The sequence below is a fragment of the Schistocerca gregaria genome, chromosome 1 (assembly GCF_023897955.1).
Source record: "Schistocerca gregaria isolate iqSchGreg1 chromosome 1, iqSchGreg1.2, whole genome shotgun sequence".
NCBI classification, from domain to species: Eukaryota; Metazoa; Arthropoda; class Insecta; order Orthoptera; family Acrididae; genus Schistocerca; species Schistocerca gregaria.
In genome coordinates this window covers 472,763,494-472,790,829 of record NC_064920.1, presented here as the reverse complement: position 1 = coordinate 472,790,829, position 27,336 = coordinate 472,763,494, and the positions used below count along the sequence as shown (strand labels likewise).

The 27,336-nt window shown below is 40.0% G+C and overlaps 1 protein-coding gene across 2 annotated transcripts in view; it reads right to left on the bottom strand.

Annotated features, from left to right (window-relative positions):
• Window positions 1–27,336, bottom strand: part of LOC126353313 (uncharacterized) — a 373,943-nt gene that overhangs the window by 195,260 nt on the left and 151,347 nt on the right. For both annotated transcript variants that reach the window (XM_050002753.1, XM_050002754.1), the window contains exons 3-4: window positions 15,641–15,746; window positions 12,271–12,349 (exon numbers count right to left, since the gene is read on the bottom strand). In XM_050002753.1, coding sequence (XP_049858710.1) covers window positions 12,271–12,349; window positions 15,641–15,738 — 177 coding nt within the window. In that variant the 5' untranslated portion in view covers window positions 15,739–15,746. The remainder of the gene's footprint in view (window positions 1–12,270; window positions 12,350–15,640; window positions 15,747–27,336) is intronic.

The following is a 27,336-nucleotide window of genomic DNA, read 5'->3' as shown; positions in this document are numbered from 1 at the left end:
CTGATCCAATATTTAGGGTCCCCTCAATGTCGCAAAATGTAAGATATGGATCTTCTTTGATCATTGTCCTCACAGCATCAATGTTTTCAGGAGTCACAGCTGTTGCTGGCTGACCGGGTCAAGGTTCATCTTCAATTAACTGCCAACCCCTCGAAAACTCGCGAAACCAATTTCCAACTGTGGCCTTAGAAGGGGAAGATTCACCAAAAACACATAGCACTCTTTGGCAGATAAACCCTTTTTATAATCATAAAAAATCATGGCGTGAAAGTCGTGGCGTGACAGCTCCATCCTGCACTGTCTTTGACTAAGCACTGCTTGTGCTTTCTTACCTCAGTGTGGGGGGGATCACCACTAGCCGGGGCTGCACATCCCAAGGTCGAAAAACATCACTCTTTCGAATGAAAACAACCCTATTGTCCTCCACCTTACGGTTTACAGGCTGCTAAAAACTTTTGGCATAGCCCTCGTATTCCTTCTACTGAACTCAATGATACCGGGAAGGGTATGGATGACCTGTGGAAAGAAATTAAGCTTATCCAAGATAAAATAGAAAAAAGGGTAACTTCACCTAATGTTGAATTAACTACTGAAGCAGTGACTGATTTGCAATGGGAAGCCAATTCAGGGTTATCTAGACAATTTCCTAAATTTAAGCCGGATGGAGAGGTACATCCAACACATTTCTTAAAACTATTTAACCAAACTTTACCAAAAACTTGGGGAGATTCCAAGAAGATCGAATTTGCTGTGGGGGGACCTTCTAGGGGAAGCCTTGGAATGGATAACAGTAAATATTGAGAATTTTTCTTCTTGGGGAGACTTTCAAATGAAATTTAAAGAGAAGTATTGGTCTGCCAGTGCTCAAGAAAAGTTAGTACCAGATCTATGGGACCCAAAATGTTATAATATTACATGGGGCACTATAAGGAAATATTACGACTGTCATCTAACACAAGCAAAAAAAGGGGGAGGGAGAAATACAATGTAAAGGATGTAAACTTGTATATCCCCTATGGATAACATTCTGAGTTAAATGGCGGTGTAACGACCATCGGATCCCGAGTTGTTTTCAGTGTTTTTGTCCAAAACTGTTTTCCTGCACTGAATTCCTTTAAAATCTAGAACTATTCTGTAGTCTTATTGCTTAGAAAACTGAATACAACTATAAAATAGAGAACAACTTAAGAGAATCACAGAAAAAAGTGATATCTAGACGAAATAAACTGAATAGAGTATTATATTTGTGGAAAATATAATATGATGTGACTAGCTAAACAACTGTTATACCGTAGTGTATAAATTTTCTATTTTGTATAGAGCATTTTACACCTTTTAGGAGATGTGATATAGATGGGAGGGTCATGATGTGAGGAACACCAGGTGTTGTTGAGGAAAATGTGTGTACATATGAAAATATGCACCTATATATAGGAAGCTACGACGGTTCTACATCGAATGTACATAAGAAGAGGTGCACGTAAATGAAGAACAGGGAAAGTTCTAAATAGATATTAGAATAGGCACAATGAACTCATGTGCAAAGAGAGACAAATGCATGTAAGTTTATGGAATGAAAACACTAAACAACAAACAAGTATAAAGTAGTAATGAGTAATGGATAAATAAGAAAGGGCGCAAGCAAAGAAAGAAAAGAAAAGTAGAAGAGGAATTAGTCATTTTGATCATTAAGAAACGTCAGTGTAATAAATACACTGATGAATTGAAGGATAGTGGGACATAAATAGTATATGTAGACATAGTATCTACTGAAAATATAGAAGTTAATAAGTAGAGAAGGACTCAAGGGAGTAAATGATACACAGTATTAAAGAATGAATGCAAAGTTTAAGATATAAATCTATCTTTACCAGAAGATACTTAATTACGGAACACATAGAAATGTATACTAGGGTAATGAACCGTGAGACCTACTCGGAAAGGATATGGGGGCCGTACCCGGCATTCACTAAGTATAAAGAGCAGGCGTACCTACGTGGAGATAGGACGATCTGTGGCCTAAAGAACTAAAGAATAGGGATGTTTTGTAAGGGGCGTACCTACCAGAATGGAAAGAAGAAATGGTCTCATAAGGTCAACCCCCAAGCACAAGTTTTATAGCGATTATTCTGGGAAGTGTGAATTCTATGAAAGACTAGCATTATTAGGTATCGTCGAAACAAATGAGTGACAAAAGAACATTTTCATTTTGTCCAGAGTTCCTCCAAGCTACAAACACTAGGAAAAAAGTAGTAAAAATGATAAGAATAGACAACATTACTCATGTGTCATAAACACCTGGGGAGAGGGATGGAGGGGGGGGAGGGGGGGGAGGAGATGGAGAGAGGGAGGGGCAGGGTCCTCACAATTCCTAAATATTAGTAAAGCTGACTAAAATCATGAGTAAATGATCATGTCTTAGTAACAAAGTAAATTAAAAAAAGAGTAGAAAAAAATGAGCAAGAGATTGTTCAAGAGGTGACAGAGATTCATTATTCAAAGGAAAGGTGTGTGTGTGTGTGTGTGTGTGTGTGTGTGTGTGTGTGTGTGTGTGTGTGTGTGTGTGTGTGTGATGTTACGAGTGATACTATTTTCTTAATGATTATGTATAAAATATATCGCCTCCCCCCATGAACCATGGGCCTAGCCGTTGGTGGGGAGGCTTGCATGCCTCAGCGATACAGATAGCCGTACCATAGATGCAACCACAACGGAGGTGTATCTGTTGAGAGGCCAGACAAATGTGTGGTTCCTGAAGAGGGGCAGCAGCCTTTTCAGTAGTTGCAAGGGCAACAGTCTGGATGATTGACTGATCTGGCCAAGTAACAATAATCAAAACGGCCTTGCTGTGCTGGTACTGCGAACGGCTGAAAGCATGGGGAAACTACAGCTGTAATTTTTCCCGAGGGCATGCAGCTTTACCGTATGATTAAATGATGATGGCATCCTCTTGGGTAAAATATTCCGGAGGTAAAATAGTCCCCCATTCGGATCACCGGGCGGGTGAAGGGTGGCGAAAATTTAATAGTCATAGGTGACTGGAATTCGGCAGTAGGAAAAGAAAGAGAAGGAAACGTAGTAGGTGAATATGGATTGGTGCTAAGAAATGAAAGAGGAAGCCACCTGATAGAATTTTGCACAGAGCACAACTTAATCTTAGCTAACACTTGGTTTCAGAATCATGCAAGAAGGTTGTATACATGGAAGAACCCTGGAGATACTAAAAGGTATCAGATAGATTATATAATGGTAAGACAGAGATTTAGGAACCAGGTTTTAAATTGTAAGACATTTCCAGGGGCAGATGTGGACTCTGACCACAATCTATTGGTTATGACCTGTAGATTAAAACTGAAGAAACTGCAAAAAGATGGAAACTTAAGGAGATGGGACCTGGATAAACTGAAAGAACCAGAGGTTGTACAGAGTTTCAGGGAGAGCATAAGGGAACAATTGACAGGAATGGGGGAAAGAAATACAGTAGAAGAAGAATGGGTAGCTTTGAGGGATGAAGTAGTGAAGGCAGCAAAGGATCAAGTAGGTAAAAAGACAAGGGCTAGTAGAAATCCCTGGGTAACAGAAGAAATACTGAATTTAATTGATGAAAGGAGAAAATATAAAAATACAGTAAATGAAGCAGGCAAAAAGGAATACAAACGTCTCAAAAATGAGATCGACAGGAAGTGCAAAATGGCTAAGCAGTGATGGCTAGAAGACAAATGTAAGGATGTAGAGGCTTATCTCACTAGGGGTAAGATAGATACTTCCTAAAGGAAAATTAAAGAGACCTTTGGAGATAAAAGAACCACTTGTATGAACATCAAGAGCTCAGATGGAAACCCAGTTCTAAGCAAAGAAGGGAAAGCAGAAAGGTGGAAGGAGTATATAGAGGGTCTATGCAAGGGCGATGTACTTGAGGACAATATTATGGAAATGGAAGAGGATGTAGATGAAGACGAAATGGGAGATACGATACTGCGTGAAGAGTTTGACAGAGCATCCATTGGAACTACTGATGGCCTTGGGAGAGCCAGTCCTCACAAAACTCTACCATCTGGTAAGCAAGATGTATGAAACAGGCGAAATACCGTCAGACTTCAAGAAGAATATAATAATTCCAATCCCAAAGAAAGCAGGTGTGACAGATGTGAAAATTACCGAACAATCAGTTTAATAAGCCACAGCTGCAAATTACTAACACAAATTCTTCACAGACGAATGGAAAAGCTAGTAGAAGCCGACCTCGGGGAAGATCAGTTTGGATTCCATAGAAATACTGGAACACGTGAGGCAATACTGACCTTACGACTTATCTTAGAAAATAGATTAAGGAAAGGCAAACCTACGTTTCTAGCATTTGTAGACTTAGAGAAAGCTTTTGACAATGTTGACTGGAATACTCTCTTTCAAATTCTAAAGGTGGCAGGGGTAAAATACAGGGAGCGAAAGTCTATTTACAATTTGTACAGAAACTAGATGGCAGTTATAAGAATCGAGGGGCATGAAAGGGAAGCAGTCGTTGGGAAGGGAGTAAGACAGGGTTGTAGCCTCTCCCCGATGTTATTCAATCTCTATATTGAGCAAGCAGTAAAGCAAACAAAAGAAAAATTCGGAGTAGGTATTAAAATCCATGGAGAAGAAATAAAAACCCTGAGGTTCGCCGATGACATTGTAATTCTGTCAGAGACAACAAAGGACTTGGAAGAGCAGTTGAATGTAATGGATAGCGTCTTGAAAGGAGGATATAAGATGAACATCAACAAAAGCAAAATAAGGATAATGGAATGTAGTCGAATTAAGTCGGGTAATGCTGAAGGAATTAGATTAAGAAATGAGACACTTAAAGTAGTAAAGGAGTTTTGCTATTTGGGGAGCAAAATAACTGATGATGGCTGAAGTAGAGAAGACATAAAATGTAGACTGGCAATGGCAAGGAAAGCGTTTCTGAAGAATAGAAATTTGTTAACATCGAGTATAGGTTTAAGTGTCATGAAGTTGTTTCTGAAAGTATTTGTATGGAGTGTAGCCATGCATGGAAGTGAAACGTGGACGATAAATAGTTTGGACAAGAAGAGAATAGAAGCTTTCGAAATGTGGTGCTACGGAAGAATGCTGAAGATTAGATGGGTAGATCACATAACTAATGAGGAAGTATTGAATAGGATTGAGGAGAAGAGAAGTTTGTGGCATAACTTGACCAGAAGAAGGGATCAGTTGGTAGGACATGTTCTGAGGCATCAAGGGATCACCAATTTAGTATTGGAGTGCAGCGTGGAGGGTAAAAATCATAGAGGGAGACCAAGAGATGAATACACTAAGCAGATTGAATACACTAAGCAGATTAAGAAGGATGTAGGTTGCAGAAGGTACTTGGAGATGAAGAAGCTTTCACAGGATAGAGTAGCATGGAGAGCTGCATCAAACCAGTCTCAGGACTGAAGACCACAAGAAAAAACATAAAATATTGCATGTTCAATCTTTGGGGGTGCGGGGGGACAACATGTAGTGAATTGAGAATTTGTGTCACTGACTATTGTTATTAAAACAAAGACAGTTGAAAAATGACTCTTAAAAAACTCTTGACGTAACCTTGCTATAGACAAGATTTATTTTCAGATTCGTGTTAAGAAAAGTTATGGTACCTACACCAACTTTGTTTTAACTGTATCTCAATTGGTTTCTGACATTCAGCTATAAGAGGGACTTACAGGATGTTACATATTTAAGTGGAAAGTGAGAGTTTTATTGTGTACGAAAGTCAAATAAATTGTTAATTGATGAAAAGTAAAGTTTATATGTCTACTTATTTCATAAGTAGAAAAAGTCTAAAAATTCCGGTACCTAGCGATATTTGACAGAGAAAAAGTCAAGAAGGTTTCCAGCAGCCACGTAGCCAGTAAAGAAGAGTGGCTAAAAGTTCCAAGTAAGTCACCTCGTAAAGAAGTGAAAGGTGATTTGGGAAAATAAAGCGATTTAATGCAGATCCACACTCACATTTTAAGTCATTAGAATGTCAGAGCTGTTCATAAATCCATAAGAGTACGAAGAGGTGGAAATCTATTCTGAATAGCACTTTGCAAGGCATGCTCAAATATGCTCAATAATATTCATGTCTGGGGAGTTTGGTAGTCAGCCGAAGTTTTTAAATGTAGATGAGTGTTCCTGGAGCAACTCAGTAGCAATTCTGGATGTGTGGGGTGTCACATTGTCCTGCTGGAATTGCCCAACTCCATCAGAATGCACAATAGACATGAATAGATGCAGGTGGTCAGACAGGATGCTTACATATGTGTCACCTGTCACAGTCGTACCTAGACATGTCACGGGTCCCATGTCACTCCAACTGCACATGCCCCACACCATTACAGAGCCTCCACCAGCTTGAACAGTCCCCTGTTGACATGCAGGACCAATAGATTCATGAGACTGCCTCCATACCTGCACATGTCGATCCACTCGATACAATTTGAAACAAGACTCATGCGACCAAGCAACATGTTTGCAGTCACCAACAGCCCGACATTGGTGTTGATGGGCCCAAGCAAGGCGTATAGCTTTGTATCACACAGTAATCAAGGGTGCACGAGTGGGCCTTCAGCTCCAGAAACCCATATTGATATTATTTCATTGAATGGTTTGCACGCTGACACTTGTTAATGGCTCAGCATCGAAATTTGCAGAAGGGTTGCACTTTGGTCACGCTGAACGATTCTCTTCAGTGGTCATTGGCGCTGCTCTTGCAGGATCTTTTTCCGGCTGCAGCGGTGTCAGAGACTTGATTCCTGATATTCATGGTACATTCGTGAAATGGTCGTACAGGAAAATCCCCACTTCATCTCTACTTCAGAGATGCTGTGTCCCATCAAACTCACTTGAATCTTGATAACATGCCATTTGCAGCAGCAGTAACTGATCTAAAAACTGTGCCAGACACTTGCTGTCTTATATACTCTAGGTGTTTCTGACCACAGTGCCATATTCTGCCTGTTTACGTATCTCTGTATTTCAATACACATGCCTATACCAGTTTCTTTGGCACTTCAGTTTATAATGGGCACCAAATAAGCAAAATAAAAGTAAATTCATAACCCAAAATGTCAAAGTTACATTCTAATCTTAAGAGTAATTGAGTCTGAAGTGGAAGGAGAAAGAAGAAGAAATACGAATCCGCCCTTTGAAGGCAGACCATCCACTCTGCAAGTACTTTCCCATTCTATCATAAGCTCAAAAATTATCCAGAGCACTTATTCAAACTGTTATGAATGTCACAACAATTTTTCCAGGTTTTTAAAAAATATTATTAGTCCAGAATAGTTAAAAGATATTCAATCCACCATTATTAACATAATTTCTCAGGAAGAGCAATTTGTAGGCCAACTCACTCTGAGGTAATATTTTTATTCAGTTTGTATCATCTACATCTAATCCGTGTACTACATCTGAGACCTATAGATATTCATGCCGATTTTCTACCAAAAGAAAAAAGAAAATGACAAAATGAGTGAAAAAGAGGAATTAATTTTCAACAATTGTTACGTCTCATGTTATCCATCATGAAGAGCTCTTGATGATCTGTATGACAGGAGTCCCAGATAGCTTTGCATCCGAAAAAGGCTGCGGTAAAGTGCCTGTTAAAATTGTCACTTGTAGTTATCATTCTTGAAATTATGTCATAAGCTCAGAACAAATATTATCATCTATGTATCATGGTTTCATTATTAGGATACTGTGAAAATGCATCCAGACCAGAAAGGATGCTGCTTACAAAACACCATCTTAGAATATTTCTCAAGTCTGTGGCATCCCTATAAAATAGGACTATCAAGGGATACTCAGTGTCTGAAAAGAAGGGCAGCATCAATAGTCTTATTTATTTGATCCACTAAACAGCATCACAAAAAGAACCTGACCAGTCAGGAGTTTGAAAGAGAAGCGAACTATTTCTTCTTCTAAGATTTAAAAGTTTCATGTACCAGTATCAAGTGAGGAATCTAGGAATATATCACAGCCTTCAGCATAATTCCCATGCAGTGATCAGAAAGAATAGTTAAACTCATCAAAGCAGACACAATGGCACTAAGGAACTCATTTTTCTCATGCTCCATGTGCAAGTGGAACGGTAAGAAACCTCAGTATGTGGTGCAATGGGAAGTACCCTCAGCCAAGCACTAAAGAGTTGTCTGATGAGTACAGAAGTAAACAGATACATAGAAGTTGAAGTATGGTGCACAAGAAACTGTGCAACCAGAAACACTCAAACATGGCACTGCCAAAGTGACCTAGCAGTCAGTGGCTCAAGTTTCAGGACACACAGCATAAAAACAACCAGCTTGATATAGCCCTGTGACGATTGTAGCATGCTGTGTGGTGAGCAGTGATTGTGCAGGTTAAACGGGCCAGTAACACGTAGTTAGTTTGATACATCATTGCCGGGTCATGGTGGCAAGCAGAGAGCAGCAAGGTGGCACCATAAATTCAACCTGAGGGACTTTGACAAAGAGCAGATTATTATAGCCCATCACCTGGCAACTAGTATCTTGGAAACAGTGAAGCTGGTTGGCAGTTTGTGTGTTACTGTTATTAGTATCTGTGGGAAATGGTTGAAGGATGGTGAAAACATGAGTAGGCAACAGGGTGTTGGATGGCCACTCCTCATCGCAGGACAAGACGGTCAGAGGCTTGCTCGCTCTGCACAGAGATAGGTCATGACCTGTGGCAGATCTGATGACACAGTACACTGCTGACATAGGCACAAGTGTTTCAGAGCATACCGTTCAATGCACATTGCCAAGGAGGGTTCCACAGCTAACCCAATGATATCATCAATGTTCCCATGCTAACCCAATGATATCATCAATTACAATCACAGTGAGCATAGGATCATTGAAATTGGACTCTGGATCAATGGAAATGTGCCATCTGTTCATGTGAATGGTGTTTCTTCATACCATAGATTGATAGTTGTGACAGGATATGCTGTCATCCATTAAGTGGCTGCATAAAACATGTGCCGTGCCTTGGACACAGGCTGGTCAAGGCACTTTTATTATGTTACTGAGGACATTCACATGGGCTTCAATGGGACCTACAGTAGTAATCTATGACATCACGACAGCCGTGGACAATGTGAATTATGTGCAGATCGTACAATCACAAACACACACTCATGTAAACACACTCCCAACTGTACCTATCTACCCTACACTCTCCCCACCTTGTTCCTTTATGCTTCCATAAGCAGCATTTTACTGTCCCCCACCTCTAGCCTGCAATCGATCCCCCTACCTGCTCCAACCTCTTCTTTACCCCCACCACCCAGACCACTTCTCCCATCATGCACTGCTGTTCATTATCTAGCCTCAGCAGCTAAAGACAGTGGTTGCGTGCTCACATATGTGTGTGTGTGTGTGTGTGTGTGTGTGTGTGTGTGTGTGTGTGTGTGTTTCGTCCAGTACAGAAGAAGGACTTTTGGATGAAAACTTACTTGTTTAGCAGACTTTCTGTTGCACCTGTCTGTGACTCAACATGTTCACTATAAGGTGAGTCACAATCTATTCTTTTCATATTGCTGACCATGCTTAATGTCTTCCCTGATGGTGATGACATCTTCAGTGACAACTGACTACTTAAATGGTTCAGATCTACTTCCGCAAGGCCATATCAATTCCTAAGACAATGACCACCTTTCAAGAAGTTACTGTGGGATAGAAGAATGTAGCCATGCTATCCCTTCCATACTATCAGCTTCCTGACTGCGGTATTTATAACGGGGCCAGCCAGTTGTTATCTAACAGCCGGGCTATGTTACAATGCCAATCCAGTTCGAGAAACTGCCATGAAGACAACATCACACCTATAATGCAACTGTCAGCACCAACATTGGGCCTTGTATCCCCAACATCGCTCTCTTTGCCAAAATCCAGCTTCCTTCCCATGTTCTGGGGCTTGAACTCAGGTCACCCCAACCCTGCACCACTGGAGTCTGATGCTGCCAGCCACAGCTGCCCATGCTCTGGTGCAGACCTTGAGGCAGTGGGTTGCTATATCATCTTGAATGTCTTCACCAGGTCAATGGTAAACATCATGGCTGGGTCTGCTACAAGCTTGGTTACACAAGATGTCCTGATGAAGCATCAGTGGACACTGGGTACATGCTGTGGCTACGTACTTGTAACACTCGCTGAGGTCTCAGAGATCAACAAATGTCGCCAGGAAAACTGAACGACTGTAAATGCACTTTGGTTCGAGGAGCACATCACCGAATCCACGGTAATGTCTTGTTCACTTACTTTGCCAGATCTGAGCCTGATGGAACAGATCTAGGATGCTATACGCCACTAGCTCTGCAAGCACTAACCATTGGCCCATAATTCAAAGTATTGGTGTGAACTGTACATAGACATCTGGTGCCACATAGCATATGAAACCTAGCAATATACACCATCCAAAATCACTTCTGTACAGCTATCTGAAGGTTGACCAACACACTGTTCAGCAGATATCATAATGTTTTGGCTCATCAATGTACTTGAACCATGTATTTTGCTAATCATCAATTCTGGCTTTAGCTCTTTTCTGACATCCTCAATTTTTATATGATATAGCCTACATATATCAGTCTACTGTTTTCTGCTCCAATCTGGGAATTTCATCCCTGCATTTTAGATCTATGTTTCATTTCAATATTACAAAGCTGGGAAAAGTAGTAGTAGTAGTAGTAGTAGTAGTAGTAGTAGTAGTAGTAGTTGTTGTTGTTGTTGTTGTTGTTGTGGTCTTCAGTACAGAGACTGGTTTGATGCAGCTCTCCATGCTACTCTATCCTGTGCAAGCTGCTTCATCTCCCAGTTACTTACTGCAACATACATCCTACTGAATCTGCGTAGGAAATTCATCTCTTGGCCTCCGTCTACGATTTTTACCCTCCATGCTGCACTCCAATACTAAATTGGTGATCCCTTGATGCCTCAGAACATGTCCTACCAAAAGATCCCATCTTCTAGTCACATACTGCAGAGTAAATTTGCAACCTAAACTTCAATGCTTTGGTCATCCCTTTATGTGGCTTTACCCTGAAGGTGTTTGAAGTGCGTGACCCGTTCTAATACTTCACAGCTGATGCTGATTTGTAACCAAATGGATCTTTCTAATAAAATACCTTAATCTCAGTTTTTACTGTTAATATTTTGGATTCACAGACTGTATGTGACACGCAAACTGATCTCTGCAGGTCATTTTCTGAGGTTGGTACAACTGCCTGGTCATACGCAAATAAGAAGGTATCATTATCTTTTGCTGAATTTGCTAAATCTGTGTTACACTTACGATTTCCATACTCAAACGATATCATAAATTTCAAGAAACTTTCTGTAAGTTTTTTTTAACTTCTATACTACTGCTTTGAAACTCTTTGTAAGAATAAGTTTCCCACAGCTCACCTTACAACACTAGTAGTGACCTGGCCGAGCTTCACACAGATACCTCTCAATATCTAAGGCCAGATGACTTTGTTGATGGGCCACTCCATAGAGTCATGATAAAAGAAGATAGGTAACTGAATATTATCACTTTCACATAATATAAATGATTTACTCAGAGTGCGCCTGAAAGTTCTCATGACACAAACATTTTCTGTTCCATGTCTGCTTGTGTCTGTGTATGTGCGGATGGACATGTGTGTGTGTGTGTGCGCGAGTGTATACCTGTCCTTTTTTTCCCCTAAGGTAAGTCTTCCACTCCCGAGATTGGAATGACTCCTTACCCTCTCCCTTAAAACCCACATCCTTTCGTCTTTCCCTCTCGTTCCCTCTTTCCTGATGAAGCAACCGTTGGTTGCGAAAGCTTGAATTTTGTGTGTATGTTTGTGTGTCTATCAACCTGCCAGTGCTTTGTTTGGTAAATCACATCATCTTTGTTTTTAGATATATTTTTCCCACGTGGAATGTTTCCCTCTATTATATTCATATCATTAACTTGTTGGTACCACATACAAAATGAATATCTGAGTGAGAGCTTGTCTTTCACATAGCTGTATCAACTGTTATGTGATGTTCAGCCACTTACTTATACTGATTTTTTAAAATGTTTTGTGAACTTTGTAATTACTCTGTATATTAGGTGTACTCCTGCAGTGTCTAACCCAATTCTGAAACAAAAATAAGTTGGCAATTGCCAGAAAATAATGATCAATATAACTTTAAAAATTTAAACACATTCAATTTTCCCGAAGCAGTATGTCATCAAAATTACACCCAAAACGTTACTATACATTACCTCTTGCCCAGTCTCCTTGTTTATGCCTAGCTGTACTTTTCCATATGTGCCTTGCCCCAGCTTCTTAATTATGTCAAACCTGAAAACAAAGACAAAAATAAGAGTTTCAGTGGAGTCATATTTTATTTGTAACAGGTTTTATGGTATTAACACATATCAATAATGTCAGTTTTGTGTTAATTATTTCTACAAAGAAGTAAGAGTTATGTAGTATATAATGAAGACAGCAAACTGACTATAGAAAAGGAAAGTTGCTACTTATATTTCAAAGCACACACTGCGTCACACATTGATTCTGCCCTTTTTTCTCTCTTTCTCCAAGTGCGCAATATTTAATGAAGTTATCTTTCAGATTCAATAACAGATCCTTTTTACCACTTATTATTTGACAGCAAATCTGTTTTTGTGATCCATCTTAGTTTTCCTGGCAGTCACAGTAAAATACAGCACTTCGAATTTAACCATCACCTGACTCTTTTCAATTTAATCAAGTAGAACATGACCAGTAATACTGAATTGTTTTCATAAACAATTTTTGCTATCACAGAATTTACCGATGTCTTCCTAGATAAAAGACATTAAGTATTAGAAGGAGTATACTGCTGGGAAACTGAAGATGAAGTGTTACTGGGACTCATATCTAATCACCTCCACAATAAACTATTATATTTCTCTATCTCTCTAAAACATACTTTATTTACAGTTCTATTTTATCTTGCCTGTTTTCAAAGAGTACAATTATGGCAGCTTGCTTTCCAATTATTGTAACACTTTAGGTAGCCCTCTGAATTCTCTCTCTGGTTGTATGTAATCTAGTAGCTTACAACTCTGTCTTCAGGCCACAAGTGGCACATGGGGACCATCCGACCGCCGTGTCATCCTCAGTTGAGGATGCGGATAGGAGGGGCGTGTGGTCAGCACACAGCTCTCCCGGTCACTATGATGGTTTTCTTTGACCGGAGCCACTACTATTCAGTCGAGTAGCTCCTCAATTGGCATCACGAGGCTGAGTGCACCCCGAAAAATGGCAACAGCGCATGGTCACCCATCCAAGTGCCGGCCACGCCCGACAGTGCTTAACTTCAGTGATCTCACGGGAACCGGTGTATCCACTGCGGCAAGGCCGTTGCCTCCATCTATTAGCTTACAAAGCTCATGATTACCACCTCCTTCTTGTTTCCTCTTGAATCTTAATCCAAGTCTCCTACTTCCTTTCACTACATTCTCTCTCTGTTTGTGTATAGTGTGTTAGCTTATAAAAGCATGTAACTAGCCACCCTTTTCCCCTTGAATCTTAATCCTGTTACCTCCTTTTACTGCCCATGTGCCACTCACACATGCCTTCTGACAATAATGGTCAATAACAAGCTTAACTTAAAATTTTCTCTCAAGTGACAATTCTGGTGACCTCGCCCTCTGTGCCCAGCGACTAACTGCACCTCTGCCGGCAGCAGGTGCTCAAACTTTGTTCCTCTGCAGTGAGACATTCAGTGACGGCACATGCGGTGCATTACATTCTGGGCAACCCTTGTAGTTCAAAGTAAGTGTGCTGTGAGAAAGCCTTTGAAGGAAACTGTAATGTTTCATTTACCACACTGAAAGAACGGTTACACAAATCTTAATAAATTCGGGATTTTACGTATATTTTGAGACTCGCGCAACAGATTTCCCCGACTAGAAGAAATGATGCTGGCTGTGAGTGACAGAAGAGGCTGTATGTGACTGAGTTTCTACCTGCCCCAACAGATAGAGGTGCAGGCAAAGTTGTTGAACCCTTCTTACTATTCTGTGGAAGAACTGTGTGACCAGTACAGTTATCCACATAGTGCTCTTGTGCTGAGGGGGTGAAAGGTCTCGATGTTTCATCGTCGTCGGTAGCTTGGAGCTCGCAAAATTAGCGATTTGGCCGTCAGGTAACCCGTATGCAGAAGTAGTCGTGGACTATCTGGGGCAAGGTATTATCTAATTATTTCATATTCTTACATTCTAGAATTAGTGATCAGCTACTCTGTCAGTATGGATAACATAGACAAATTCAGAAATGAGTTTGCTTGAGGAAGTGGGAAATCCCGATCAGACATTATCCAGTTGGCTAGGGTATTGTGACTTAGCATGATTAACGTTATCAGTAGCAACTGGACTCACATCAGGTTGTTGAGCTATTAGATGGCTTTAGTACATGCAATTTGTCTAAGCTGCATACATTCAGGTTGTGGTCTCAATATCACTTTCTCTTGTTCTTTAAAAATTGTGTGCTGATTCACTTGAATTAATTGTAGCATACTTTCAACTTGTAATTCACTGAAAATTGGAGCTGCTCATTGCAATGGTACTTAATACAGCCAACAGACAATATAAACGTTCAGTGGCAGCTGAGAAGCAATAATATGTAGCCACCTCAGCTCACGCAATATGAAATGTCCTTTTAAATGTAATCATTTTGTATGTAATACCACTATTAGCTTTCCTATGCAAGGATTTTGAAGTTTTTAATTATTCATACAAATCTGACAAAATATATCAGGCATTTGAATGAGAGGAAAAGAGAGTCTAGTCTCAAAGTGGCCATGTAGACTGCTTGATCAAGGCATACAAGTATATCCATACTTGAAAGGTAAAGATACACAAATCCGATTTCCACAGTTTCAACCAACACATTGCTTCATTTGCAGAAGAAGATAACAGTCCTCCTCAGCCCACAGCTGATTTATGTAGTGTTACACAGACAAGCGCATATATATATATATATATATATATATATATATATATATATATATATATATATATATATATATATATATATATATAAAATCGACCCTCATAAATCAAATCCACAGAATTGTATTCTGTTTCCTTATCACTCACGTATGGATATTTCCCTAACTCATAATGTATGAACCCTCCAATTTGTTGAAACATGCCCATATGCCAACAGTAATGAGTATCAACAATTATGAAAAGAAGAGACTGCTACTCACTGTAAAGATGAAATGCTGAGTTGCAGACATACACAATGAAAAGAATGTTAGACACCGAGCTTTTTCAGAAAAGAAATTACACGCATATCCTCACAAGCAGGCACACAACATCTAATACTTCTCAAATTTACACCATACAGATAAAAGATTGTTTCTGCCTTCCTTGCATTGTTTAGCATTGTTTACTCATGTTATTTACTACAACTGTTTGTTAGTAATTAGCTATAAGTTAAATCTTCTCATCAACTGAAACAAACTGCCATTGCTACACAAGAAATATAAGATACCACTGGCAGTAACAACTAGGAATTATATTAGCAGTGCTACTCAAGAAACTAAATTTCTTTTTCATCTAAGAGTGGTGCCTAAAGAATGTAATGACAAATGAATACCTCTGCTTCAGTTTCCTTCGGTGGTTATGGAGACGCACACCACCAGTGCTCTCCATCCCTCCCATTATGTTGTGGATGCTCGCGTCACTTACAACCATCTTGATGCCTAAAGAAACAAAGGTGCATTTAATTGTCTGCCAACATGTTACCATTCACATAATACTAAGAGGGTAAAAGCACAAAACATGAATGAAACCAAACTTAAAATTAAAGTCTCTTTTGCCTGACGTGGTGGGACTGTGTTTGGCAGTTCCTGAAAACATATGACAGTTGAGAAATTTGAGAAAACAACAGGTGTGAGAACACCACTTGAGGTCCCATTACCAATATGTTTATTCAGTATATTTTACACAGTCAATGAAGGATAGTTAAACTGACTTAACAGCAACTTGAATGGCTATGTTCTTCCCACAGTGCAGACTAGCGAACAAACATGGGTAAGATAATAGTACAGCAAATTCTACATAGTCATTAAATTAATTTGTAAAAACAAAAACAAAAAAAATCATGAAGAAGTGAACAATACAACCAGTAGTCATGAATCTGATGATTTTTATTTCCTGCGCATAATCCATGGCATATTTCTCTGCCTAACAATTCGTCTTTCACTGTTGCAGACATCATCAATGGTATAACGACTCAGAAAGCATTTACAATATCAAATAAGATCAGCAAGCCGAATTGGTTTGAGATTGTAACTGCCTTATTAGTTGTTACAGCCTCTCATGATGTCTCCAGCATTGGAAGGCGAAATGTTATCCAGAGAAATATGTTGAAAACTCAAGATTGCACACAACTGTATTATGCTAAAATTTATTATACACAAATATGCCTTGGATCACCGCTTAATGCCCATAAAACGACAAACACACAAAGGCAGACCGTGAAAGCCTGCACTGCATGTTAGTACTAGTCACTTTATTAATTTAAGCAAACCGTTCTGTCCACCAATATTTTTACTCAGATGTATTAAACAGCTACAACAAATTGATCCCATTTCAAACTTGTATTGTGGTTCTGTCAAGCGAAATATCTACAGTTCCTTTCTGCCACAGCTACTTCTGTCGGTAGCATGTTGACTTGTGTTCTTTTCTGGGTAAAACTACATATAATTCCCATGTATAACAATCCCTTGGATCAGCAAACATTTTGTGCTCAAGACTGAAATCTAATTACAACTGGATTTCTAACTCTTTCAGAATTATTTCAACAAACAGCGACATTAGTACCGCGCCTCTATTAAAGCTTCAAATTACTCTTTTTAACCACATTTGATATGCAAATCCGTGGCTAGTTCCCTCTCTATTAACAGACGTCGCTCCTCTGCATTTAAAAGACCCACAATGAAAAAGTGAAGGAAGGCTGAAGTCTACCGCGCCACAAACACTGAGGTGTTCAGAGATTGGACCACAAATCAATTGGAAAAGGATGATAAAGAATGAACGAGGATACCTCAAATGACAATTGTATGGAATCCAGCACACTACACCCATCCACGGTACCCGCAAGGCAGTAGATACCAGTGACCAGGTTGGTGCCGTATTCCCAAACATCCAAAAAGCGTTCAATGCAGTTCCGCACAAAATACGGGAAGTACGAAAATCAGTCGACCTTTGTGACTAGATTGAAGAGTTCATGGAAAACAGAACACAACACGCCATTCTTAGTGGAGAGATATCTTCAGACGTGAATGTAATTTCTGGCAGACCCCAAGGGAGTGTTACGGGACCTTGACTGTACGTACCGGTACACCGGGTGTCTCTTCTACAAGACGGCAGGTGCATTTTCATTAGTTTTTCAGCAGATACTTGCAATTCCATTTTTTCGATATGTAGTTGGAGTCAGCTATAAATATTACTCGCCACGTCTTTCACGCGACGCCCAGTGTCGTAGGAAATTAGATTCGATTTACTTTCATTCCAATTGATCCGTAGGGAGGAGGTCCTCCAGGATGTAGAACAAGTCAGAAAAACAACAATACATGACAAATATTTACAACTCAAACAAATAAGCTAATGTACCATTCCACAGGGCCCCAAGTGGCATGGTCGTCATTTTTTAATGAATGCTATATGAAAGAATCATTTTACAAATACTAATGCACTGAATTTAAAATAAACGGTAATAAACGTGTAATACATCTACTATATACTTATTTACAATGAACACTTTACTGCACTGAACAGGTGCAGATTGTACTTACACACACACACACACACACACACACACACACACACACACACACACACACACACACACACACACATATTTAGAATGAACACATTACTGCACTGAAATTGTGCTACTGAGAATTCATCAATGGAGTAGAAGGAGTTGGCCACCAATAAATCCTTTAGGCTTCTCTTAAACTGAATTTCATTGGTTGTTAAGTTTTTTATGGCTGCTGGCAAGTTATTGGAAATGTGTGTTCCTGAATAATGCACACATTTTTGTACAAGACTAAGTGACTTTAAATCCTTGTGAAGATTATTTTTTTCTAGTATAGATTCCGTGAATTGAGCTGTTGGTTTGAAAAAGTGATATATTTTTAATGACAAATTTCATGAGGGGATAAATATATTGGGAAGCAGTAGTTAGTGTCCCTGGTTCCCTAAAGAGGCTTCCGCTGGATGTTCTTGAGTTCACACCACATATAACTCTTACTGCACGTTTTTGTGCGCGGAAAACTTTGGCTTGGCTTGATGAATTGCCCCAAAAAATAATCCCTTATGACATTATGGAATGAAAGTAAGCATAGTATGCTATCTTTTTCATTTTTATATCCCCTATGTCTGACACAATTCGCATTGCAAATAGAGATCTGTTAAGACGCTTCAGCAGTTCTGTGGTGTGCTCCTCCCAGTCGGTTTGTTTCCCGTCACAAACAACACGATTGTTGTTGTTGTGGTCTTCAGTCCTGAGACTGGTTTGATGCAGCTCTCCATGCTACTCAATCCTGTGCAAGTTTCTTCATCTCCCAGTACCTATTGCAACCTACATCCTTCTGAATCTGCTTAGTGTATCATCTCTTGGTCTCCCTCTACGATTTTTACCCTCCACACTGCTCTCCAATACTAAATTGATGATTCCTTGATGCCTCAGAACATGTCCTACCAACTGATCCCTTCTTCTGGTCAAGTTGTGCCACAAACTTCTCTTCTCCCCAATCCTATTCAATACTTCCTCATTAGTTATGTGATCTACCCATCTAATCTTCAGCATTCTTCTGTAGCACCACATTTTGAAGGCTTCTATTCTCTTCTTGTCTAAACTATTTATCGTACATGTTTCACTTCCATACATGGCTAAACTCCATACAAATACTTTCAGAAATGACTTTCTGACACTTAAATCTATACTCGATGTTAACAAATTTCTATTCTTCAGAAACGCTTTCCTTGCCATTGCCAGTCTACATTTTATATCCTCTGTACTTTGACCATCATCAGTTATTTTGCTCCCCAAATAGCAAAACTCCTTTACTACTTTAAATGTCTCATTTCCTAATCTAATTCCCTCAGCATCACCCGACTTAATTCGACTACATTCCATTATCCTTCTTTTGCTTTTGTTGATGTTCATCTTATATCCCACTTTCAAGACACTGTACATTCCATTCAACTGCTCTTCCAAGTCCTTTGCCGTATCTGACAGGATTACAATGTCATCGGCGAACCTCAACGTTTTTATTTCTTCTACATGGATTTTAATACCTACTCTGAATTTTTCTTTTGCTTCCTTTACTCTCTGCACAATATACAAATTGAATATCATTGGGGACAGGCTACAACCCTGTCTCACTCACTTCCCAAACACTCTTTTCGTTTCATGCCTCTCGACTCTTATAACTGCCATCTGGTTTCTGTACAAATTATAAGTAGCCTTTCATTCCCTGTATTTTACGCCTGCCCCCTTTAGAATTTGAAAGAGAGTATTCCCGTCAACATTGTCAAAAGCTTTCTCTAACTCTACAAATGCTATAAACGTAGGTTTGCCTTTCCTTAATCTTTCTTCTAAGATAAGTCGTAAGGTCAGTATTGCCTCACGTGTTCCAGTATTTCTACGGAATCCAAATTGATCTCCCCCGAGGTCAGCTTCTACTAGTTTTTCCATTCATCTGTAAAGAATTCGTGTTAGTATTTTGCAGCTGTGGCTTATTAAACTGATTGTTTGGTAATTTTCACATCTGTCAACACCTACTTTCTTTGGGATTGGAATTATTATATTCTTCTTGAAGTCTGACGGTATTTCGCCTGTTTCATACATCTTGCTTACCAGATGGTAGAGTTTTGTGAGGACTGGCTCTCCCAAGGCCATCAGTAGTTCCAATGGATGCTCTGTCAAACTCTTCACGCAGTATAGTATCTCCAATTTCGTCTTCATCTACATCCTCTTCCATTTCCATAATATTGTCCTCAAGAACATTGCCCCTGTATAGACCCTATATATACTCCTTCCACCTTTCTGCTTTCACTTCTTTGGTTATAACTGGGTTTCCATCTGAGCTCTTGATATTCATACAAGGAGTTCTCTTTTCTCCAAAGGTCTCTTTAATTTTCCTTTAGGCAGTATCTATCTTACCCCTAGTGAGATAAGCCTCTACATCCTTACATTTGTACTCTAGCCATCGCTGCTTAACCAATTTGCACTTCCTGCCGATCTCATTTTTGAGACGTTTGTATTCCTTTTTGCCTGCTTCATTTACTGTATTTTTATATTTTCTCCTTTCATCAATTAAATTCAATATTTCCTCTGTTACCCAAGGATTTCTACTAGCCCTCGTCTTTTTACCTACTTGATCCTCTGCTGCCTTCACTACTTCATCCCTCTAAGCTACCCATTCTTCTTCTACTGTATTTCTTTCCCCAATTCCTGTCAATTGTTCCCTTATGCTCTCCCTGAAACTCTGTACAACCTCTGGTTCCTTCAGTTTATCCAGGTCCCATCTCCTTAAATTCCCACCTTTTTGCAGTTTCTTCAGTTTTAATCTACATGTCATAATCAATAGATTGCGGTCAGAAACCACATCTGCCCCTGGAAATGTCTTACAATTTTAAACTTGGTTCCTAAATCTCTGTCTTACCATTATATAATCTATCTGATACCTTTTAGTATCTCCAGGGTTCTTCCATGTATACAACCTTCTTTCATGATTCTGAAACCAAAAGTTAGCTATGATTAAGTTGTGCTCTGTGCAAAATTCTACCAGGCGGCTTCCTTTTTCATTTCTTGGTCCAAATCCATATTCACCTACTACATTTCCTTCTCTTCCTTTTCCTACACTCGAATTCCAGTGACCCATGACTAATAATTTCTTTTATTTCATCATACATTTCTTCAATTTCTTCGTCATCTGCAGAGCTAGTTGGCATATAAACTTGTGCTACTGTAGTAGGTGTCGGCTTCGTATCTATCTTGGCCACAATAATGCGTTCACTATGCTGTTTGTAGTAGCTTACCCGCATTTCTATTTTCCTATTCATTATTAAACCTACTCCTGCATGACCCCTATTTGATTTTGTGTTTATAACCCTGTAGTCACCTGAGCAGAAGTCTTGTTCCTCCTGCCACCGAACTTCACTAATTCCCGCTACCCCTCCGTTGTGGTTGTACCTACGGTACGGCTATCTGTATCGCTGAGGCACGCAAGCCTCCTCACCAACGGCAAGGTCCATGGTTCTGCGGAATTTTACGGCTCATTCGTTAGAGATGTCCAAGGTTGGTGTAGTCCGACATTTGTTTTTACCGAAGTATTAAATATGGACAATAAAACACGAAGAATGACCAGTAGCCGAGCAGCGACAGCACCGCCCTGGCCCGCGCTGACTGCTACAGCCCAGCAGCAGCACTGCTCAGTTGCTGTTGGAGTATTCGTTCGTTATTCTTCGAGTTTTACTGTCCCTGTTAATTCATACTTGACTAATTCGGGACCGCTTTATCGAACAGGCACCTAAAGTTCCGCTTTAAAAATAATTTTGTTCGTAACTGGAAACGGACCGACGCTTTCCGTTGACACCGAGCCGCATAACAGACATGATGGACAGTACTTGTTTCGGCTGACTACAGCTACACATACAATTGCAAATATCTCCCGAAACACCAGAGAAAATGCAGCTGACGACTCTTAATAGAGACATCCGATGTATGGCCTAATGGATAAAGTCGAAAGATCTGGGAGATTGTTCGTGACTGATGCTACTGTGTACAGAAGTTGATCCTCAACGTATATCGGTGCACAGTATCGCGCATAAACAGGATGAAACTCCGTTATTGTATGCTTATACGATTGCCCAACTATCACTGGAAGCGGTTGCGTTCATTAAATATCTGGGAGTATGCGAACGGAGCGATTTAGGGAGAAATGACCACATAAAAGTAATCGTACTTAAGGCTAATATGTGACAGATTTATTGGAAGAATCCCCAAGACGTGTATTCCACTCTCGAACATGACACGGATTTTTTATTTTTTATTTCCAGCCTTAAATATCTATCGACAAACTCAGATTTTCTAAATATTGCATATGCCTCGATAATGGTACAACACAACTAGGCACGATGGAAGAATACAAGGCATTCACTGGCCATGAAACGCGTCAGACCTAACCGAAATCAAAGAGAAATCGAAAATGCCCTAATGACCGTGCTTGTTTTAAACTATCAATTTTCGTTTCTTGTTAGCCAAACGTAATACTGAATTACAGTTGCGTAGGCTTCAAAGTATAACTTTTCATCTTTAAATACATGAAGTTTCCTTCTATTCGCTACGTAGTAAATGATATCATCTGCTTATCTATAGTACTCAGCGACTGTCAGGGGATATGGAATCCAGTCCCATCTCTAGTTTATCTATCTAAAGGCTTCCGGCGGCTACAAATATTTAATTTCCCGCACGTACGTAGCGATCGAATTTAAAAGTTTAAATGCTATCATAATCCACTTATTACGAGATATAATCTTCTGTGAAAGGCTCAACACAGTAAGAAAAGAATTACAGCTATAATCTGTGTATACGTCTTGAGACAGCGTAAACCACCGCGCACAACTTCCCAGACTCTAGTCACGCAATACCTGTGAAAGAGAGCACTATCACTAGCAAGAGACTACACATAATTTCACACATTTTCTAAACTTTTTCGCTTACATGCTTAATATGAAATATTTAACATATTAACTAATTTCTGAAGTAGTTACAAGTTTGAGGCCGTTTTACACATGGGAGTTCGATTTTTTAGAAGAATCGGGTGTTTAGTTTTTTTATTTTTTTATACTAAATATGCACCACAGAGTTCAGCAGTATCCACCGCAAACGGTTAAATATTTTTTTATGACTTGTCGCCGTTGCTTCGCACTCCACAACCGAGAAAGAATGCCTGCCTCGAGGCACATGTATGATGAAAGCCGTGAGTGAGAAGTGAACATCCAGAAACTGTGATTCGGGGAACATGAGTCACACGGCAAGCGGCCAAAGGCTCGCGATACGGCAGCGCCTGCTGAAGTACACGTGCGCATGCACTTTTGTCAGGTAGACGGCGTACCCCTGCAGCATCGGACTTCGTAGTTAACTTACCCTGAGAGGTCGAGAATCTCCGTCACGCTGTGACGTGCGTCGGTCAAGCGTTCAGATTGAGCAATTCGTCACCTACACACGTTACGTCAGTAGTGACGTCAGCGTAACGGGTCGACAAATGCAGGCAACAGCAGCAGGTTGTTCTGCTACTGTCTTTTACAGGTGGCTTCTCCTTACAACACAGGAGAACGCATGTGCTACAAAAGCTTAGCGATTACAGCCGCGAACATAAACGACAAATGGATTTATTTCCCTTTGCAATTCACACCCAAACCTCCAGATGTCAGACACTCAGATCGGTAGCAAAAGTTGTGTGTCGATAGAGTATAAACGAAAACTCCGTTTCAGTTCGTGCTGTGTGCTGTTGTCCAGTACAATATGCATAAACGGTAATTAAAAGTAACACCAGAACTACTGAGCACAGGAAAATCATATCTGTGAACAAATGCGCTTAAGATCAAGCGTTGTTGAGTTGGTAGAGCATGAGGTCGTCGTACAAAAAAATAACTTTTCGGAGTTTGTAGCAATGTTCTTTTGGCAGTCCGCTTTCGCTTCGTTAGTTGAAAGTAGCAAACCTACAGAGTAAATTTGTATTGATAGGTGTAGTATTTATGTCGCACATGTCCGACAGAGCACCACACCTAACCATACAAACGTACTCTATAGGTTTGCTACTTTCAACTAACGAAGCGAAAGCAGACTGCCAAAAGAACATTGTTACAAACGCCAAGAGGTTTTTTTTTTTTTTTTTTTTTTTTTTACGGCCTCAAGTTCTACCAACTCAACAACGCTAGATCTTCAGCACATTTATTCATTTATTCACAGATGATTTTCCTGTGCTCAGTACTTCTGGTGTCACTCTAAATTACCGTTTATGCGTATTCTACTGGGCGACAGCACACAGCAAGCTTAAAAAGTTTAAAAAAGAATGTCATCAGTGGGATTTGGTGCAACGACCTTACGCTCTACGAACTCATCCACGCTGGATCTTCAAAATAGTCACTCACAGATATGCTTTTCCTGTGCTCCGTAGTTCTGGCGTTACTTTTAGTTTAGTTTACGCATGTTTTCATGGAGGACAGAACTTAGCATGAATTAAATAGGCGTTTTAGTCGATATTCTATCGACACACATTTGGTACCGATCTGAGGGTCTGACGTCTGGAGGTTTGGCTGTCAGTAAAATAAAAGGGCTATTTCAAATCATCACATTAACTGATACGTGTGAAGTGGATGATGCACCTGTGGTGAAATCAACGTCACTTGAAGTTTTAGAAGTGACACGGCAGTTCGTGTTCTCGTGTGTTCCCTTGTATATATGATAACAGTTCGAATGTAATCTACACTTGCTTTACGTACGCCGTAGAATATCCAACGCTACGCATTGAAATAGAAATTTCACGTGATTAATTGCAACCAATTTTGTAACGTTCTGCATGAATATAGAGCATGCTGCAACTGGGGTACGTAGTCTTATGAAGGATATATTGCTACAAACGAGCACCATCTATAACGTCTATACGAGAGAGACATACTTCAATAAAAATTTCGAGGAATGTTCAGTCCGAAATGGCTCTCAATCGTGGAAGGTGAAATAAATTCTGGACGACGCATTCTTACTCTTAAGTGATGTTTGTACTTGAAGTGGGATGCAAATTCGAACTGCTGTTTGTAAAAATGAAGTTTTTTTTATTTTTTTATCGTTTTAAAAGGCACAGTGGGCCAAGTACCACCCCTGTATCTCTGCTAATAAGTATTCCTGTATCGTTCTGATGTGCGACACATCCGTTATTTGCGTGACCGTGACTGAAATGCGTTCAAATAAAGTGATTGAACTTGATTTCAACACAGGAACAAAAATGCAAAATTAGAATGTGTGGGATAAACAAAGGATACACTGTTTACAGTAGTTGCGGATATTTTACGTGTAAAAAGGGTTGCCATAACGGGAATGGGCATCTTACAGCGTACTAGAAACGTCGGAGAACTTCTCACAGGTCACACCCGTCAAATCAAGGACATTCGACGAGTATCTCAACGGACATCTGCACAGATGTCTATGAAGAATTTATAATCCTTCACTGAGGTTTTTGAGACGGCCTAAAGCACTTCAGCAGTTGCACATCAAAAAAGGCACAAGGTTTCAATGACTGTTATTAAAGAAATAACTATTCAACTTATACAAATGGAATTTTTTTGACAAATATCAACTACGTTCATTTTGAAAGTTAGAAGCAATAAAATGAATCTATAATTATTGGTAAATTGAAGTTCCTCGCCGTGATACTCTGTCTCTATGTGAAGACTAATCTCGAGGACTACTGTAGGGATTCTAGCACGCTGTTCACTAAGACTGATTCATGCGAAGGGTTTGGTTATACAGGGTGTTTCAAAAAGGTACGGCCAAACTTTCAGGAAACATTCCTCATACACAAATAAAGAAAAGATGTTATGTGGACATGTGTCCGGAAACGCTTAATTTCCCTGTTAGAGCTCATTTTAGTTTCGTCCACCTACGCTCAATGGAGCACGTTATCATGATTTCGTACGGAATAATCTACCTGTGCTGCTAGAACCTGTACCTATGCAAGTACGACACAACATGTGGTTCATGCACGATGGAGCTCCTGCACATTTCAGTCGAAGTGTTCGTACGCTTCTCAGCAACAGATTCGGTGACCGATGGATTGGTAGAGGCGGACCAATTCCATGGCCTCCACGCTCTCCTGACCTCAACCCTCTTGACTTTCATTTATGGGGGCATTTGAAAGCTCTCGTCTACGCATCCCCGGTACTAAATGTAGAGACTCTTCCTGCTCGTATTGTGGACGGCTGAGATACAATACGCCATTCTCCAGGGGTGCATCAGCGCATCAGGGATTCCATGCGACGGAGGGTGGATGCATGTATCCTCGCTAACGGAGGACATTTTGAACATTTCCCTGTAACAAAGTGTTTGAAGTCACGCTGGTACGTTCTGTTGCTGTGTGTTTCCATTCCATGATTAATGTGATTTGAAGAGAAGTAATAAAACGAGCTCTAACATGGAAAGTAAGCGTTTCCGGACACATGTCCACATAACATATTTTCTTTCTTTGTGTGTGAGGAATGTTTCCTGAAAGTTTGGCCGTACCTTTTTGTAACACCCTGTATAATCTACTACAGCTATGTGAAGCAAGTCATCCGGCAGCAGACAGTTTGTACTACCAGTGCGAAGCCGTTTCAATACAAACACCAATTATTTCTACTTAAGGATTTGCTAGTGTGGCAAACCATTTTATCCTTTTATAATGGCTTTGATGTCTCACCATTTTTATATTGTTGTACAATCTGTCCGAGCACGAATGATGAAATAAACGCTTAACGGATATTGCCAACAGAAAATCCGAACTGTCAACAGAAAATTCAAAAATATTGGTTGGGATATTGCCACAGCCACGCACATGTGAAAAATCATTTGTGCATGATGGGATAAATGTCTCTGATCCACATTTGGAAGCCCTAGGAACTAATAATCGACAATACCACACTGCATATCCACCTGTTTTCTGTTGTTTATTTGTGTTTAAACTCACAGAGAGCGGAGGGCCGCGCGGGATTAGCCGAGCGGTCTCGGGCGCTGCAGTCATGGACTGTGCGGCTGGTTCCGGCGGAGGTTCGAGTCCTCCCTCGGGCGTGTGTGTGTGTGTGTGTGTGTGTGTGTTTGTCCTTAGGATAATTTTGGTTAAATAGTGTGTACGCTTAGGAACTGATGACCTTAGCAGTTAAGTCCCATAACATTTCACACACATTTTTGAGAGCTAGAGAGGAAACGAAAGTCAACGATGAGAACTCGCTTACAGCCGATGGTTCTGAAACAATTTCGGGTGGAACACAAAAGATCAATGAGGACAATAAAATAACGCTGTTAAAACTCTGGAGAGTAGAATCTAATCCGAAGTATATTAAGATTCTGTGATTATAAATTCGATGCCCATTATTATTTGGGAAACTGGAAATTAGTCGCTTTCCACAATGACACCGCCAGGCCCAATTCCTCAATTATGGTGGGCATAGTTAACAACAGGCAGTATATTAGAGTAATAAGTTTCGTACAAAAATGTAGTTAGTAACTTTTTTGTAATTAAT